General features: G+C 43.0%; 3 protein-coding genes across 3 annotated transcripts in view; 1 reads left to right on the plus strand and 2 right to left on the minus strand.

The window, feature by feature from the left end:
- The window catches only part of LOC114907282, a 111,343-nt gene that overhangs the window by 57,760 nt on the left and 34,476 nt on the right, over positions 1–19,107 (minus strand). The gene's annotated exons all lie outside the window — the stretch shown is intronic.
- Positions 2,689–3,260, minus strand: LOC114907324 (histone H2B type 1-like). Its single transcript, XM_029242843.1, has one exon. The coding sequence runs from the start codon at positions 3,248–3,250 to the stop codon at positions 2,870–2,872; it is 381 nt and encodes a 126-aa protein (XP_029098676.1). The 5' UTR covers positions 3,251–3,260; the 3' UTR covers positions 2,689–2,869.
- LOC114907310 (histone H2A type 1-C) lies at positions 3,542–11,566 on the plus strand. The gene is made up of 2 exons (XM_029242825.1): positions 3,542–4,093; positions 11,414–11,566. Exon 1 carries the CDS (start codon positions 3,586–3,588, stop codon positions 3,976–3,978), a length of 393 nt encoding a protein of 130 aa, XP_029098658.1. The 5' UTR covers positions 3,542–3,585; the 3' UTR covers positions 3,979–4,093; positions 11,414–11,566.

Below are 19,107 nucleotides of genomic sequence, written 5' to 3' on the forward strand. Positions count from 1 at the left end.
GCAGAATTGTTAAGCCAGCAAATTTATCCAAAGGGTTAACTTGATTAGAAATATGTGATTTTTAAATTTCCTATAGTATTACATGCCATGTATTAAAATATTTAAGTTGTTCAAAAATAATGGAGTAGTTCTGTTTTGTTTCTTATCTTGTAATGTGTTAACTAAGACCACTAATTAAATTCAGTTAAACTTTCTTTTCTGTCTGAGTTACAACTTAAAGAGGTAGCACGTTTAAAGCATCTGGAGAATTTGATTTTGCTCTTATTTTAAATTGATGTATGTTTTTTAGTCTTTATATAAGCTATTTAAGTTTACATTATAACTTTTAAAATTTTCTGCTGAGGTAGATAATTTGCTCAAAATTATTTGTATTCATAAAGCAGAAAATATTCTCAATCATTGTACAAGTTAGAGGAGCTAATTGTGAAACTGGAACAAAACTTAAAGAGATTTAATTTAAAAGCAACCAGAGATTTAAGTATGTTGATCAGTTAAAGAAACAAATGTGATTAAGATCAGAGATCCCTCAGGGTACACCACTGCTGGGAATATGAGTAAATTCTCTGATATCCTTCTAAGTTTGGTAGGAAATTCTAGTTTCCAGTGCCATATCCCTCACAATGAACTCATTAAGGTTAATAAACTAATGTTTGTTCTCTACAGGTATTGGAAGCCCTCTCTTTTTTCTGACTCAATAGCTTTATTTATAATGACATATTTCTTCTCCCTCCTCTCTGACCTTACTTAAAGAGCAAGAAGGGACAATATTTTTTTGGAATTATTGAATAATAAACTTTAGAGGCTTCGGCATAGCAAGAGACAGGCCAATTGTAGGCTGGAGATGCTGTTTCCTTGTTTTCTTTCTTGTCTTAAGTCTCCTGTTAGGTCTAACGCTTTATTAAAGTTAAAAGTTTTAGGCGGCCATTTTATATTCATTTATCTTTGAAGCAGGAATGTTATTTTTGCAGATACTGACAATGATTTGGACTCATACTGAGTAATCACGATAGCAGACAGTTTTGAAAGGAAGAAAGAAACTCTGATTTTTAGTTAAAAGAACCCACAGTATACAAACACAAAACACCAAACACAGTGGATCCCATCAAAGGCCAGAAAGAAAAACACCAACTTCCTCGTCCTGTGTTCTCAAATGCCAGAGATGACCAGAATCCTCAGACAAACACAAACAACCCAAAAAAGATGAACAAATGAACCAGATTCCAGATACCCTGTCCTCTGCCACCAACTAATTAATGATCTAGCGATAAAACCACTAATGTGTATCCAATCGACAAAGTGCAATCTAAGAACCAGAATAAGAAGCAGACTTGGGTAAAAATAAATTTTAGCATACAAGAGCCAAGGGAAGATGAACAGAAAACTCAAAGTGCCCAGGGCTAGACAAGGTACATTTTCAGTTCACTTTTCTATTGATTCCTAAGGTAGGGCTCGGGTAAACAATCTCTTGGTGGAATCTTCAGAAATAAATGGTCCAAGGTGTTAATGATTAGGCAGTCTGCTCTTGTATTGAAGAGAAATCAAGCAATAGTTGTTATTTCATCCAACAAAGGCAAACCAGAATTTATATGTGAGGAAAAGAGGGGAAGAGAAGGAGAAAACAAAAACAAAACAAAACCTTGTAGTCAGCCTGGGATAGTGAATGTTTGCACATTTTTGGGGTAAACTGATTAGTTGGCAGTGAGGAGAGGTTAGTCTGATTTGGATCATCAGTCCTTGCGCAGGCTCACTAGGGGTATAGAAAAAAATCCAATTTCAGTTGTTGAAGGACTTGGGAAACTTTATAGTTTGGCTGAAGAGCTTGTGTGATAAGCATGTGCCATTGTCCTATATTTGCACTTCTACCTTAATTAAGCCAGGGCTGCACCTCATTTCTCAGGTAACTTCCAGGTTAGGCAGCCAGTAACTGTGGAGCCGTGTTCTAATGGACGCCTGTCTAGCGCCAGACAGGCCTTAGTATTTTTCCCAGGATCAAAGAAAACTGCACATTTAGAATCACGGGGTCTTAATGTTAAGTAATCTAAATCACATTGTATCTTACCTCAAATCGTTAAACAACAACAAAAAAACCTGTTTTCCTTGTAACATAAATTTTATTCCTGTAGTCTCCCACTTTTTTACAGAGAAAGCAAAGTTTACTCCTAGGTGCTGAAAATGTGTTCTAGACTTGGATAAATTAAATGGAAAATGCGTTTCTTTCACCTTAAAATCTTCCCCTGGAACAAAGATTAAACTGCTTAAGGGAAGGTGGAACTTGCCAGCTCCCCCCCCCCTCCCCGCCGCGCGACTACCTGGTTTGGGAAGGTTCTCTCCTAGAGACTTTGTATGCCAAGTTCAATAGCCTCCTTTCTCTTCCCGCCTAGTTTCCCCGCCTTTCGGTGCCAGCCCTCGGTTCAACCTCCATGGAAACTTGCCAAGTTGCAAGCATCTCTTAAAGCAGTTCGTCAACCCCGACTGCGTATTACAAACCACCAGCCACCTACGCAGTTAATTTTCATCTTCAGATAGCTGTAGGTCAATTACAGTACATTGATCACTGGGACTCAAAAAATAGCTGACTTTATATTTGCGGTGACCCCCTAATTGCAACGGGTAATGGATAACATTTGACACAACAATGCCAAAACCCAACAACCTGGCAGTGCTTTTAACAACTTCACTTGTCATTCCTTAGACCCGTTAATAGGACTTACAAATTTTTCCACCTTTGTCTTCTAATTAATGCACAGTACTTTGGGCCAAACTTCAACTTATAGAAAATAAGCAGCAGGTTACAACTCTTTTTGTGGACATGTGGGTGGCTCTTAAAAGAGCCTTTGGGATTAGGTGTAAAGACGCTTACTTGGCAAGTTTACTTGGAGCTAGTGTACTTGGTGACAGCCTTGGTGCCCTCAGACACAGCGTGCTTGGCCAGCTCCCCGGGCAGCAGCAGGCGCACGGCCGTTTGGATCTCCCTAGACGTGATGGTCGAGCGCTTGTTATAATGCGCCAGGCGCGACGCCTCGCCCGCAATGCGCTCGAAGATGTCGTTGACGAACGAGTTCATGATGCCCATGGCCTTGGACGAGATGCCGGTGTCCGGGTGGACCTGCTTCAGCACCTTGTACACGTACACGGAATAGCTCTCCTTGCGGCTGCGCTTGCGCTTCTTGCCATCTTTCTTCTGCGCCTTGGTCACTGCCTTCTTAGAGCCCTTCTTCGGGGCAGGAACGGACTTGGCTGACTCCGGCATTTTAAAACCTCAAAACACGAAAATTAAAATGAAAGTAGAAAGAGGATTTCTGCTATTTATAGGGCCTTTATGCTAATGAAGGATGCAGACTGCGTCTTAGTTAATTGGAAGACAAACAGCAAGGCTGTCATCTATGGGCAGAACTATGTAAATGAGGCATGGAAATAAAGCTTTTCTATTGGCTACTTAGGTGAATCTTGGTACTAACCAATCAGACAATCGGATTTACTCCCCAGGAAATGCCTATAAAAGCAGCAGTGTTCTATCTGCTTTCAGACTTGGTTTGTTTTAAGAAGTACTCTTTTTTTGTTTGTTTTTTTTCTGTTTATTTTGCGATGTCTGGACGTGGCAAGCAAGGTGGTAAGGCTCGGGCTAAAGCGAAGTCTCGCTCTTCGCGGGCCGGTCTCCAGTTTCCCGTGGGCCGAGTGCATCGCCTACTTCGTAAGGGCAACTACGCTGAGCGGGTCGGGGCTGGCGCGCCGGTGTATTTGGCAGCGGTATTGGAGTACTTGACGGCTGAGATACTGGAGTTGGCTGGTAATGCGGCGCGCGACAACAAGAAGACTCGCATCATCCCACGCCACCTGCAGTTAGCCATCCGCAACGATGAGGAGCTTAACAAACTGTTGGGCCGCGTGACCATCGCTCAGGGCGGGGTCTTGCCGAACATCCAGGCGGTGCTGTTGCCTAAGAAGACCGAGAGCCATCACAAGGCCAAGGGCAAGTGATTTGACAGGGATTTGAGTTTCCGGAAGTGCTTTCAAACCCAAAGGCTCTTTTCAGAGCCCCCCACTATTTCAAAGGAAGAGCTAACACCACTTGGAATATTAAAGAAAAAGGAAGGTAAGTTAATTTTTATCCAAGATAACAAGTGGAAGAAAAATCTCTCTAGATCTTTAGAAAAGGCTCTCATTGTTACTAGAAATCTGCCTCTCTGCAGAACGCGGTAAATCGGTTAAGGTCTAATGATCCACGAAGTGGTTAGGCGTTTCAGACAGTCGAGTGATCTGCCTTTAGTCAGTAAAGCCTAAGCACGGTTTAACTGCAGGGGTGCATATACGGTGGTCTCAAATGAACATGCCGAGTGAAATGGCCAGAACCTCTTAGAAGCCTCGTTCTAGGCTGCAGACAACCCGTCTTTCCTAATCCCGCAAGGGAGTTAGACTCTCTGCTCCCGCTAACTTTCAGCGTATCATCTGAAATTTACCACGTACTGAAAGGGGCTTTTGAAAACTTGATTACCTGGAGTTAACATAATGGTAGCTTAGAACAGACTGAATCTAGACTCTAATTGTGGCTTCTCCCCACATTTACAAATTGTGAGATTTGGGGCCAATTTCTAACCTGGTAGTTTTGTTGTATGTAAATTGGGGATAGAGTGGTGGTGTTTCCATTGATTTTTTTTTTTTTTTCTTTTGACAAACCGCTTAACACCTGTAACCTAGATTAGTGCCTGACATTCAACGAACTATAGTTAATAGAGGTTCAAACGCCTAGGCCCCTAACGCAGCCCCAAAAGGGATAGAGTAGGGCTGCAGGCCTCCCTAAATAGTTAACTACTAGGGATCTGGTAAGTTAGCTGCTCCAACCCAAAAGTGTCGATCTGGTACTGTGCAAAAATTCCTAGGATCCTATTTTCCGGGATTGAGTCTCATCAAGTAAACATTTCTTCCGCATGACTCAGTTTGTGCTTGGATGAGTAGGCAAGGAGCCTGAGTAGGCCAAAACTTGGGACCTGTGCGGCCCAGGGTAGACGCACCCTCATTCAAACATCTCTGGAGCTTCACTGAAGCATTTTGCGTGGCATCAGTTCTTTTGGAGCGTTCAGATCCGAGTGTGTGGGGAAAGAGAATCTAAACAGAATCTGGTTCCCGTGAACGCACTTTTCTCATTCTCACGTTGGCAGAGACACTTTGCGGTCTTGAGGCAGCCTCCATCCCTCTCTTCCCCTCCTCCCGCGCATCCCCCTACCCCCCACCCCCACCCCGGCCTTGAAACTACCAGCCAAAGAACCGGGGCTAGAGGGTCTGGGTGTTTGGTGAAGGCGGAAAAAGAAGTGAGCACCTTGATGGCCGCACGTTAGAATTTCCTTAATTTTTAAGGATAGCAGGAATGAAAATCAGTTTGGGGAAGGTCCGGCCTCACAGCATTTCAGGTAGGGGTCCACTGAGAGGACCGGGTTCTTTACGCCCAGCATTTCTTGTATGTTGGAGAACTTGGATCCTTAGGTTGCAATTGCTTTATATAAGCCTTGGGATACTTTTCATTGACTTTCCAGGTTGCCTTTGAACCCAGCTCCAACACTTAACTAGGTGGGTGACCTTGGGCTAGGTGCTTAACTTCTCCCGGCGTCCATTTCTTCCTGTATGCCTTTGCTTGTCTTGTGATGAAAAGAGTGGATTCAGCAGTGTGGGTTCTGAAATTAGAACGCGGGGTGCTCGAGTAATGGCCAACACTTAGTAAGCACTTACTGTGTGTCAACATGCTTCCAGCATATTAATTTAACCCAACAATCTTAGAGATAAGTACTATTCCTATCCCAATTTTAAAGATGAAGAGACAGGAAGACAGCATAAAAAACTTGTCTAAGCCCCAAGGTCAGGAAGTCAGTACTTCTAACCACTGGCAATTTTATAACCAACTGCTCCCTAAGAGGTTGTCAGAATAATGAAAGGAGTAAAAATTCAATACATAATGAATTTAACTTTGCCCACATACCAGAATGTTACTAATTGTATCGTAAATTCTGTGAAAAATTTAAGAGAAGGAGGAGAGGTAATCTCCCTGGAATCTACATAAGGGAGGGAGGTAAATCCTGACAGTGTGCTAGCCACATATTTTTGTGTTAACCAATACACTTTTGATTTAGTATGTGACAAGTGAAACAAGGGGACAAGTGGGGAGATGGTTTAGTAAAGAACCAAAGGAAAAAAAAAAAAAGAACCAAAGGACTTGAAAACTAATTTATTGTGGTAGGTGAAGAAAGGAGTTAGCGAGGACTTGAATTCTCCCCTCTGGGCTCCAATAACAAAACTTTGTTTTGGATTACTTAAGAGTGAATGATACATCGTGTTAATTTTATGTGTTTCACTGAGACCTCCTTAAAGTCAAGGACCACATCTTGTTAAATTGTTGATAGTCAGCATAGACCCTGGCATACAATAAACACTTGATAATCGGACATTGAGTAAATGTTGAGCTGTGTCAGTGGCTGGGCCACATTGAGTAAATGTTGAGCTGAGTCAGTGGCTGGGCCATCAGGAAGTACTTTGTTCTAGAGGGTCAGTTTATTACCAGAGGTAATAATTATATGCCAGACTAAAGGCTGCTAATAATATCTTCTCTTACCAGTAGAAAATCCCTTCTGAAAAATCCAATTTGCATTGGCAACTTATTTTGGGAGCTTCAAAGAAACACAGAAGGTGCCAATTGATAACCTCTTACCTAAGAGGTACTGCTAAGAGGCTATTCCCCAAGCAGAGGACATTCCTCACAGCTCTGGCCTAGCTTCCCCTCTCCAACATAGTTCTTCACCTCCTACTTTGAAATGTCACTGTTTATATCCAAAAGCCCTAGTTACCACTTGGGAAAATTCTCTAGTGGGCAATAAACTCTCAGTAGCTTTAGTTGGTTTCCAGCCCTTGAGTAGGTCTCCATCTACCACGCCTCAAGGGTCCTGGAGAGAACCATATAAATTGGGGCAAGTTGATGTGAATCGTAAACCCAGGGCTTCCAGTTACTGAAGACACCTGGCCACCAGGGACAAGATATGTATTAAAGGGATTTATTGAGATGTGAGGCTGAGACAGAATCATCATTCAATTATATAGCATATTCCGAACAACACAGATCACTTTGATACAGCATCGCCAAATATAAAATCTTCTTTAAAATTTCCAAATAATCTAGGCAGCAATATCCTTTCCTTTACTCCATCCATTATTCATTCACATTCTATTTTTTAAATGTATCATTTGAACTCTTTTTTACAAGTGTGATACATTTTATAACCAGTTGTAAAAAAAAAATTGTATATTTTAAGGTTAGAAGTAGGTTACCTTCTAGGGATTTGTTGCCTGTCGAGCCTGAATTATAATTATAAATGTAAATATTCCTGTGAAGTATAATGCATGTGGGTTACTAGGAAACATTAGGAATTTAATTGAGGAATCCCCATACATACCAAAATTGAGAATAAGGGCTCACATGTAGCCCCAGTATTCTTCCCTCTCTATTTTATTTCAGTACCTTGATCTTGTAGCAAAATAAGATTAGCATCACCAGGAGATCTACCAAAAGGCAGATTATAGTCTATATTTATACCCATAAAACTGTATCATTAATAAGTAGACAAATTTATGAAAAAACTCAGTAAGTATAATCATTATAACACCAAAAGAATTTGGAACGTAACATGTATACTTTAAAATAAAACGAATTCTAGGACATGGAATTAATGTAGTCATATTGAAAAAAATATCAGAAATTCATTGGACTTAATTAGATTACAGTTGTTAGTTAAGTTGTAGTTTAGGCAGGGTGATAGAACAAGCACCTGTTAAGACTTAGACTTACACATGTTACTTATAATTGAGGTTCTTTCTGAAAGAAGCAAGTGTGCTAAGTTTCAGGGTCTCTGCTGTATGTTGCTTGTCTGCCAGCTGGAGCTTAAACTTTTACCACGTTCCTCACTCTCACAGCACCAGGCAGCAGCAGCTGAGCATGTCTATTCTTTCCTGTACTCAGTGATAGCCTGAGCTGAAAGTACAGGCCCTGACTTTACGCCATGACAAATTGCCCTTGCATTCAAAATCTATCTCAAAATGGCTCTATCTGAAAATGCTCTAAATTTTAGAACCTTGGAGCTCAGTACTAGCCCCTGTTTACTCTGTCTCCTTGATGATTTTTATCAGTACTGTAGTTTCAAAGTCTGTCTATATGCAATAAACTTCCAATTTTACATCTCCAGTCCTGCTGTCTTCCCTGAAATGCAAATGTGTGCATACAAATTTCTACTTGACACCTTCACTTGAAGCCCTAACGGACCTCTCAACCTAAATACATTCAAGACACAAGAGTTACATTATGCTTCCTAAGCCTGTTATTCCCTCCAATCCTCCCCAGCTCAGTAAATGACATTACTGTAAGTCCATTTACTCGAGCGAAAATTCTAGGAATGAGCCTTGCTCCCTTTCCTTCATCTCCACAAATCCAAACTATCTGTAAGTCACTTCACCTATACCTTTAACACATATCTTAATTTATTTACCATACTCCTTACCATGACCTGAAGAGCCATCCATGACCACCCTGGCCTGCCCACCTCCCTGACTTCATCTCCATCTCCCTGTCTAGCTACACTGATCTCTCTTCCACCTGCCAAGCCCTTTGCTGCTTCAAGACATTTGTACTGTTGGTCTCTTTCTCTGCAGTGCCCATCCTCTGATTTTTCTTCTGGCGAGCATGTTCTCAGCTCTTCTCCAGACAGGCCTATCTGAAATAGACCTACCCAGATGGATTAAAGAGCTAAGTATAAAATACAAATACTAGATGAAATTTTAGGGACACACTTTGTATAAATTCAGTTTTGTATGTATTTTGAGGGGAAGGTGTCATTATTAAGCCAGGCAGGAAACACAAATGCCACATAGGAAGGGACACAGACCACATAGGACAAAAATAAACTTAAGATGCAATATTCCATAAAAAGAGTAGAAAACAAGCAGTAAATTGGGATAAAGGATTTGTAAAACATTATACACAAAAGGTTAATGACTTTCATTTACAAGGAAGACCTGCAAGCTGCTAAGAAAAGGGCAAACAATAATAGAAAAAAATTACTGAACAGGATATTTTATACCTTTTATTAAATTCAAATAGTGCATATGAGAAAAAACAAACCAAAATACATAGAACTGTTCACCTTCCTAAAAGTTAGGTTATGCATATCATAGCAACAAATGAATAGCATTTCTCACCTATGGATAGACAACCACTAAAACCAATAATACCTAGGATGCTGAGGGTGAGGAAGGAGTGCCACAGTCATATTATCTTTTGAGAAAATTTCCTGGCAATATATATTAAAATTTATTAAGACACACTCAACCTTTTGTAAAGCAAAGCAATATCAGATAGATAGATAGATGGTAGAAACTAGGGAAGAGACGGTGTCTACCATCTAGAAATAAAAGCCCCATTATGTGAGGTTATATGAGGAGAGATTAACCTGTATAAACATGTGTGTAAACTGTTAAAAGGAGCATGAATTAAGTTTGTAACTTCAAGTATAGAAAGTAAAATAAAAAAGTAATCTTCCGGGCTTCCCTGGTGATGCAGTGGTTGAGAGTCCACCTGCCGATGCAGGGGACACGGGTTCGTGCCCCGGTCCGGGAAGATCCCACGTGCCGCGGAGCGGCTGGGCCTGTGAGCCAGGGCCACTGAGCCTGCATGTCCGGAGCCTGTGCTCCGCAACGGGAGAGGCCACGACAGTGAGAGGCCCGCATACCACAAAAAAATAAAAAAATAAAAAAAATAAGTAACCTGCCTCTGCTCACGTCTCACTCCAAGTTACTTTCTATCAATCATCTTGTTGAGATTCTTTAAAATACATTCTAAGATTTTATTTATCAGCTCCCTTGTTGTTTGCCTCTCCCCATTATACTCTCTGTTTCATGAAGTGGGACCTGGTCTGTGACATCCTAACATCTAACAGAAGGTCTGGGACTCAACTCGCTGGTGAATGAACCAGGGAATGGATATTGTAGCCCCAAAAGCCCTCTCAGAGCCCAGAAAGCACATGGTTATCTGAATTTCTGTGTAAAAATGCCCACTAACCATTGTTAATGCACTGCCTACTGCCCTATGCAGCTACCAGGACCGCAGTGAAATTTGGAAGTACCATATACACCATTTGTCTTCCACACTCTACCTTTTGCCAGGTTTCTGCACTAACCTCACCAGACTTAATGTCTCCTGATAAGCCTCAGTGACCCAGGAAGCTCAGTTTTCTTTAAGGGCCTGTCTTCTCTGCTGGCTGATACCATGTATAAAAGAATCCTCTCTAATACCCTACTGGGTCTGTGGTTACTAATGCTTGCTTAGAGTCATGGAAGGAAAAGGGTCACACAGCTGATGTGTGTGACCAAATCAATGCTGTTTCATCCCCTTACAATGCCTGCTCTGCACATAGGGCACCTTGGTGGCTTTTACAGTCTAATGCTGGATTATACAGTTTACACGATCATCTACAGGGTAAGTTTGTTGAAAAATTCTATCATACATCTCCACTCCCTGGCATGTCACATCCTCAGTAAATACTCAGAATGAATCCTCAGAATTAATGTGTTGGCAACAGAACTTATATCTGCACGGAAACGGAATAATCACTAAGCCGCAGGGATTTGTGAGTTTATTTCCGGGTGATGTACCTTTTTAGCTACCACTCGGTTTTAAATTCCAATTGCTACATTTGGAGGGAGATACATGACTGGTACTTGAGCTACTTTGTCCAAGATAGGCCACTGGCCACATGTGGCATTTTAAATTTAAATAAAATAATGAAATTAAAAATTCAGGTACTCAGTTGCACTAACCATATTTCAAGTTGCTGGTGGCTTCTACATTGGACAGATAGATGTAGAACATGTCTGTCAATGCAGAAAGTTCTATTGGTAGCACACCGGGCTAGGTACTTTTTGTCCCTCTGGGCTAAAATGTTCAAGTGCACTTAACCAGCTCCCTCCAGTTAGCATCTGAGTCTACAGTTGCCTGATAAAATATAGGATGCTCAGTTAAATTTGAATTTCAGTTAAGTGACAAGTAATTGTTTTAGTATAAGTATGCCCCCAAATATGGCATGAGACATGCTGTAATTCAACAAAAGATGTTGTTTATCTGAAATTCAGATTTAACTAGGCATCTTGTATTTTTATTTGCCAAATCTGGCAGCCCTATCTGAAGAGCGAAATTAGAGCATTTCCCGGGGAGGCTGGGTCCTCTTACCATGGGGAGTGTGTATATGAGGAAATGAAAAGGGCTGATACACAGAATGAACCAAACTCATTATGAGGAAAGAGGTTTGTAAGTTTTTCTGCATATGTTGAGGAAGGTTAAGAAAGAAGTTCCCAAATACATTTACTTTGGTTTCTTCTCTCCCCTTAGGTTTCAAAAGCTTCTCACTACAAAGAGATGCCTAGATCCAGAGTGTCTGTCAAACTCATCAATTCTCAGAAATAAATGGATTGGCACCTGTGTTCTGACATCATTGATTGATTCTGTACCTGCAAATTTTTCCTATTAAAAACTTACTTGGGTTTCTTTCTTCGTGTGTACTGTGTGTCTTCGGGATAAGGAGAGTAAAAGGGAAGGGGTGGTAAATATTATTGTGGAGAAGCTCTCTTTAGTACAAAATGTACCTAATTTCTTGAATAAGTAATACATTCACAGGGTTCAACCAAATCAAAATAACAAGGTATATGTTGAGAATCCACTCCTCACTGGATTACCCCACTCTCCCTAGGTAACATTATTTTCCTTGTGTATTTGCCTATTGTTAATTCGTGCTGATGTGAGTCAAGAATGAACGCATGTTTTATCTCCCCCAGTTTTCATTCTTAAAAGATAGCAGACTGTATACACTTACTCTTTTCTATAACAGTATATCTTGGGAAACTTTCCAGATATGAACATAGGGGACATCCTGTACACTGTCTCATGGTATTGTACTGTGAATGCATCACAAGTACATCACAGTTCATGTAACCTGTCTCCTGTTGGTAGGCACATAAAGCAATTCCAGAATAACAAACCCTGATGTACAGCAAAATGGAAATTGTTCGCATATTCCTCTGGGATGGTGGAAAATGAACAGAAATTCAAGTCACTCTTGGCTTGGACTCAAGGTTCTTCTCCTTAAAAACTGTGGCTTGAGGCTTCCCTGGGGGCGCAGTGGTTGAGAGTCCGCCTGCCGATGCAGGGGACACAGGTTCGTGCCCCGGTCCGGGAAGATCCCACGTGCCGCGGAGCGGCTGGACCCGTGAGCCATGGCCGCTGAGCCTGCGCGTCCGGAGCCTGTGCTCCGCAACGGGAAAGGCCACAACAGTGAGAGGCCCGCGTACCGCAAAAAAGAAAACTGTGGCTTTAGCCAAGCTCATTTTGAACCCCAGTCTCTTCATCTGTAAAATGGAGGTAATACGTACCTTAATTAACTATGAAAATGAAAAAAAAATGTTTGGAATTCTAAAGAACAGCACAAACAAAATTATTTAATTTTTCAACACTACTTCTTTTGTGAGAGTTATATATAATAAATTGTAATAGGATCAGGCTCCCCAAATTCCAGCCTGGCATGAAGAAATGAAATACGGTACCAAGACAGAGGAAGATAGTTTCATTAATTACCTGGTTAAAAGGCCATTTCCTCACGCAGGAGTTAGAAGGCACACCCTCCCAATCTGCCTGCCCCTTTGCCCCTTCTGCTCTTTCCTCTTAAGTCAAGGTCAGGTTTTAAGAATGTTTCTGCTCCTCTAGTGTCTGTGTGTTGGGGACTGGGGGTCTGGATGGTCCACTGCTGTATTGCCAGCTCTCAGCTGGTGTCTGACTTTGCCTGGCATGTACTAATCACTCAGGAAATAGCTGATAAATTCCTAAGGCTGGGTTGTAAGAAGGACACACCCAACTTAGTCTTAAAAAATACCTATATAAGTCTATACAAAGTGGTTTGTGTGTGTACACACATACATATACATATGCATGTACATACAGCACAGACATGCAGTGAAATATTCTGGAAAGACATGCGAATCTGGAATGAAAATACTTGGGTCTGTATTCCAGCTCTGCCATTTACCAAGTGTCTGACTGGGGGTGAGTCACCTGCCATCCCTGAAAAATCAGGCTTTTCATCTGTAAAATGGGATAATAGCACCTCCCAGAGTTTTGAAAAACCAGTCAAATGAGAGCACGTGAGAAAGCACTTTGTTCCTTGTAAAACCTAACATAAACATGTGCAAGCTTATATAAAGATAGAAGTAGAGATAGAAATGATCTCTCACCTGTTGATCCATTCACAAATGTGGGCAGTTGAAGAGGATGTTGGGATTTCCAAGTTGGGATTTGCCAGCTTCCACCTGCAGAGATTGAGGTGACTTAGGTTGTGATAAGCCAGACCACTGCCTGCTTCGGGCAGCCACTCCCCCATGGCCGGAGGAAGCTTCCAGAGGAGTGGGCCTGGCAGACATGTGGTGTTGAAATGGCAGTGGACGCACCCACTCACCTGCCACCAGCTCTCTTCCAGGTTCAGAAGCAGCAGCCCCAGTGGACTGGGTGGGCATTTCGAACTCAGCTGAGCCACCTTTCCAAGAGCAGAGACTCCTAAGACAGGGATGCTCTAAACTGTGCCTACTCCATTTGGGGTTCAGCTTGACTCCCTGGATATGGAGAATCACCCCTACTGGGTACCTGTGCAACTTTGGCAGAGAAAAGAAATATGTGGAAGGCCATTAAGGAAAGGGGCCCTAGATACAGTGGCTCTTTGGGAGGAAAGAATAAAGGAAGGGGAGAACACAGAAGGAAACTTCGATTTCCTTTAGCTCAGTCCTTCAGGCTGTGGATGAAGAGACTGGGGCCCTGAGCAGCTGGTCTCTGTGTGGTCACAAAACAGACCAGTGGTTTGTGCACGTCACCCACAGAGTTATATTTCTGCTCTCGCCGTCTTCATCCTCTCAGGCCTCCACTGGAAAATCTACATGTCATTTTGAACCTTCCTTGCGTTCTATTCCGTGTTCAGGGTAACATCGGTAGCCTGGAATTGGCCATAGCGGGAGTATTTACACAACAAGAACTGGCTACAAATCAGTATTTGGGGAGTTTTCCTGGAGAATCAGTTGTTAAACGTTTACCAGCACAGCACTACCTTAAACGTCCTTTGTTTCTACCCCATAAAGATACTCTCATACCTCTCACGACTCTGTCTCCGTCTCTCTCTCGTGCACACATGTTGCCTCACGCTATTGTGCTGTTTTCCTACCTAAAAGGGTTCTGTCTCACCTCCCAAATGAGCCCCATGTCTCTGGGCTGATTTAATTCCCACAGTCCTATGATCCACACCTATTGTGGATTCTTCTGCATTGTTTCCCATCTGCCGGGTTCTCATATCGACTTTCCAAATTTTATGAGGAACCCTGACACACTCTTCTCACACATCCTCACCTGCCTCACCCCTCACTTCCTTCAGGCTTTTGCTCAAATGTCACCTGCTCAGTGAGACCCTCCCTAGCCTTCCTCCTACTCCCAGAGGGGAGAGATGCCTGCTGGGAGGGTGGCCAAGGTCTGGTGGAGAGTGATGCTGGGAGTGTGGACTGTCAGTACAGCATGGCTAGGAATGCCATGAGCAAAGGCACTGCTAGGACACAAGCAGGGCTGTTTAACCAGTGACCCCAGGGATTTCCTCTGGGTTGCTTGGCAATGAACTGGGAACAATGGCTGCTTCTCTCCCTGTGGGAGAATCAGCCAATGTTCTCAGGTGTTGGGAGGCTGGTGCTCCCAGCTGAAACCCTCACAGAAAAGCTTTCTTCTCCTATTCAAGTCTGGTCTCATGCTTTCTCTATGAAAAGGAACAGCACAGGCACTGGGTCCCCTTCTGGAGCACAGCCCCTCTGTGCATCAGGCTGTCCCCTTCCCTGGCACGTGACTCAGAGCTGCAGGAGAGCAGGCACTGCGCATCTGCCGACTTCTGCCCACGAGTTCCAGCAGACACAACAGACACTGTGCCTGCCAACCAGACAAAAGCCCAAAGTACGAAGACCTGTTAGGAGGAGTTAATGACCTCTAGAGGAGGGAGTCGGTGGGAAGGAGGGGCTATAAACAGCTTTCATTATGGGCTGAGATCGAACTTTTTAATCATTATTCTAATCACCTTGTGTCTCATCTTCTCAAATGTTCTTCATGAACGCTACAAACCAACAGCTCTTTCTGAAATTTCTTATTTATCCCTTTGTATTCCTCCCCCACCCCACCCCCACCCCCGCCACCCTTTCTTTTGCCCAATGTTTTCCCGCTCTCTTTCCTCTCCATTTAGCATCAGCTATTTTTTAAGGAGCAATTTTTAAAAGTACCTTGTTTTCATACTAGGTGGTCAGTGTTGAAATACGTGGAGACTCTGCCACCGATGCACTCCGCGGATGCCCCAGTGGGACCCAGTCACTCAGGAACTACAGGCTCAGCTCGGGTTTCCGGTGCCGGTCCCGGCATCTGTGTTATGGAGCCACAGAACGGTCCTCTGGCTCCATCAGTAAGAACCACGCCGCTCAGATCTCACCTGTGACTCAGAAGCTGTGCCTCAGAATCAGACAAATATTCCTTGTTACCCAAATTTACTGCTATCAAATCTAGAGTTGGGGGCTTCCCTGGTGGTGCAGTGGTTGAGAGTCCGCCTGCTGATGCAGGGAACGCGGGTTCGCGTCCCGGTACGGGAGGATCCCACATGCCGCGGAGCGGCTGGGCCCGTGAGCCATGGTCACTGAGCTTGCGGGTCCGGAGCCTGTGCTCCGCAACGGGAGAGGCCACAACAGTGAGAGGCCCGCATACCGCAAATAAATAAATAAATAAACTAGAGTTGGATTGGGAGGAATGTGGTTCCTACCTCACTTCATTAGATTATAATGCTCACTCAAGCACTAACTTATTTTATTTAATCTTCATAATGTCATGAGGTAGGTGCTATTATTGTCCCATTTTGTAGATTGGGAGACCAAGGCACAGAGAGATTACCTAACTTGCCCAGGTCATGTACCTGGTAAAAAGGACGGATGGGGGAAGTGTGCAGGTGAGAATAAGACACACACAGGGAATCAGCTTCATAGTGTTATTGGGAAGGCAAATGAGGTAATACAGGTAAAGACCTCAGAAGAGCGCCCAATCCGAAGGGTTAGTTGCTGTTTGCTGCTATTACCGTAAAAGTAATGATCTAATTACACAATGCAACCAGTGGTCTAGTAGCCCAAAGAGCTAAAAACTGCCTGTCTCTTTGGAGGCTTTGTTTGCTTTAATTTGGTTATTTGTTACACCAATTTTATATTGTTCTCTGGACTTTAGTCTTTAAGAAATACCCTCATCAACATGTTCCACCGGGGCCTCCCATTGGTGAAATCTACTGGAAGCCAGAGAGCAAGGGAGCCTGGGAAATGTAGTTTCCAGTGACAGCGGCTTCGGAGAGTAAACAGGCAAACGAGGGAAACTTTCAGAAATTCAAACAAATATTTCTGCAAATCTGATGCCTGAGCATGAGACCTTGTATCTGCACTCAACCAGAGGTACACTTCCATCTTTAAGTGCAGAAAGGAGCAGAAATAAGGCCCTGCTCCTTTTTTTATTTTTTAGGTGAGTTATGATATTCTGTGAGAGAAAGAAGTGGGTATACAATTTTCAGAAAGCAAGAAGGCATTTGACTTTAAACAATTTACTCTTTTTATTTGTACTCAATCCAAATGAAGTGACTGCAACTTTGAGGGCTGGTTGTTTTGAGTTCTGGAACAGTGTGAAATAATGAAAATAAAAACACAGATGTGGCCATCAGACCCTACTTTGCAACCCTACAATTGCAACCCTACAATGCGACCTTGAGCAAATTATTTTCCCTTTTCATCTTCAGTTTCCTTGTCTGGAAAATGGAGCCAATGATGATCACCCACCTCAGAGGATAGATGCAAAGATTAAGTGGGGATAATGTGCTTGGTACATAATAGACACTGAAAACCATGCCCTCTCTTCCCTTTATTTCCCCTTGTATGTCTTTGGCTTATCTCTGGATGTATCCGTTATCTATTGCTGCATCACAAATTATCCTCAAACTTAGCAGCTTCAGGATCTGAGCGTGGCTGAGCTGGGTTTTCTGGGTCTCTCACAAGGCTGCATTTAGGATGTGGCCAGGACTGCAATCATCTCAAAGCTCAATGTGGGACTGATCCACTTCCAAACCCGTGCACTTGGTTATTGGAGGGACTCAGTTCCTCAGGGGCTGTTTGTTAGACTGAAGTCCTCAAATCCTTGTTTCTTGTCATGTCGGTGGCTTACTGACTTTCTTCTGAGGAAATGAGCAAGTGAGAGAGTGCATGTGGGGGCCCAATATAGAAGCTACAACCTTTTGTAAACTAATCTCAAAAATGACACACCATAGCTTTTGACATATTCTCTTTTTTTTTTTTAAGAGTCTGGCTTTTAAATTTTATTTATTTATTTATTTATTATTTTTGGCTGCGTTGGGTCTTCGTTGCTGCGCACGGTCTTTCTTTAGTTCCGGTGGCTACTCTTCCTTGTGGTGCTCGGGCTTCTCATTGCAGTGGCTTCATCTTGTTCCTGAGCACCGGCTCTAGGCGCGTGGGCTTTATTAGTTGCAGCACGCGGGCTCAAGCTGCTCCGTGGCATGTGGAATCTTCCAGGTGCAGAGCTCAAACCTGTGTCCGCTGCATTGGCAGGCAGAGTCTTAAACACTGCACCACCATGGAAGCTCCAACATATTCTCTTTGTTAGAAGCAAGTCACCAGGTGCAGCACACACTCAAGAAAAGGGGATAACTTAGGGATATGAACCCTCAGAGGCAGGGATCGTTTTGATTCTGTCAGAGGATCCCCACCACACTGGATATATCACAACCTGATTAAAAGAAGGTGAAACTGTCTTCTTGATCCCGCGTCTTTAAAGATGGAAGTGTACCTCTGGTTGAGTTCAGATACAAGGACTCATGCTCAGGCATCAGATTCGCAGAAATATTTGAATTTCTGATTGTTTCTGTCATTTGCCTGTTTATTCTCTGAAGCTGCTGTATGTCACTGGAAACTACAATTCCCAGGCTCCCTCGCTCTCTGGCTTCCAGTAGATATGGCCAATGGGAGGCCCCAGTGAAACGTGTTGGTGAGACCAAGGTATTTCTGCCCTTCCTGCCTTTGCTTCCTGGGGTTTCTCCAGCCTCATTGGCACTCTTTGGCTCCAGTCCCACCAGATAGCTGGTCTCTTGGTGGTCTCCACTCCTGTCTTACCAGCCTGTGTTGTTCCAGCTTCACTGGAGACTGGATCTCCAGTTGGGGCTGGCCCCAACTCCTAAATGATAGCAGCATCTCTTTTTCCTTTGTCCTATCTCTTGGAGAAGTGGCAACTTCTTGCTGCTGCTTATCTTTGGTTACTCCTCATCTCTCTTTTGGTTTCTTAACTCTTTCATGATCTGTTTCACTGATTACCTCTATTAAATTCATCCTATATAAAATCCCTGGAGCAGTTTTTAATACACTGACAATCAGTGGGACTGAACCCAACTGATAAACATTGGTCTTCCCTGAGCAACTCATGTACAGAGCAGTGTTTGCAGCAAAAGTTTTCTAAAGCATTTGTGCTGCTGAATATCTGCCCTAGTCCTCATGCTGCTGGAAGTCCAGAGGGTGATTGCTTATTCAGGATGTAACTTCACCACTCTGGGCTTAAGTTTCCTATTTTACAAAGTGGGAGGCTTTGTGACATCTGTGGTCTCTTAAATCCCTGAATATTAGGGGCTGCAGAATTTCTCCACAGGGAAAGTTTAGGAACCATATTTTGGGAAGTGGGTGGAGGCACTTTATATGAGACCAAAATTGGGGTGAAGGGGAAGAAAAGAAAACAAACAAAAACCCAAAACCCTAAGTTGTCCGTGTCACAGAAGAGGGGGGGTCACTGGTGGAGACTGTGGGGGAAGTTAATGAGGATTGTACTATGACTTCATAAACTAAGTATGTTGTCCTACAAATTGCTTCCTATTTCCTACTCCAGCCCCTGCTTTCTACCCCACCCCAAATCAAAGAATAGTGCTTAGAAATAAAGTTTCAGGGCTT

This window comes from Monodon monoceros, unplaced genomic scaffold, assembly GCF_005190385.1.
Source record: "Monodon monoceros isolate NGI ecotype Baffin Bay Population unplaced genomic scaffold, NGI_Narwhal_1 Super_Scaffold_3, whole genome shotgun sequence".
Lineage (NCBI taxonomy): Eukaryota > Metazoa > Chordata > Mammalia > Artiodactyla > Monodontidae > Monodon > Monodon monoceros.

What these genes read in the sequence shown, in the direction of transcription:
- LOC114907324 (XM_029242843.1), bottom strand. Translation starts at nt 3,250, where the DNA reads ATGCCGGAGTCAGCCAAGTCCGTTCCTGCCCCGAAGAAGGGCTCTAAG.
- LOC114907310 (XM_029242825.1), top strand. Translation starts at nt 3,586, where the DNA reads ATGTCTGGACGTGGCAAGCAAGGTGGTAAGGCTCGGGCTAAAGCGAAG.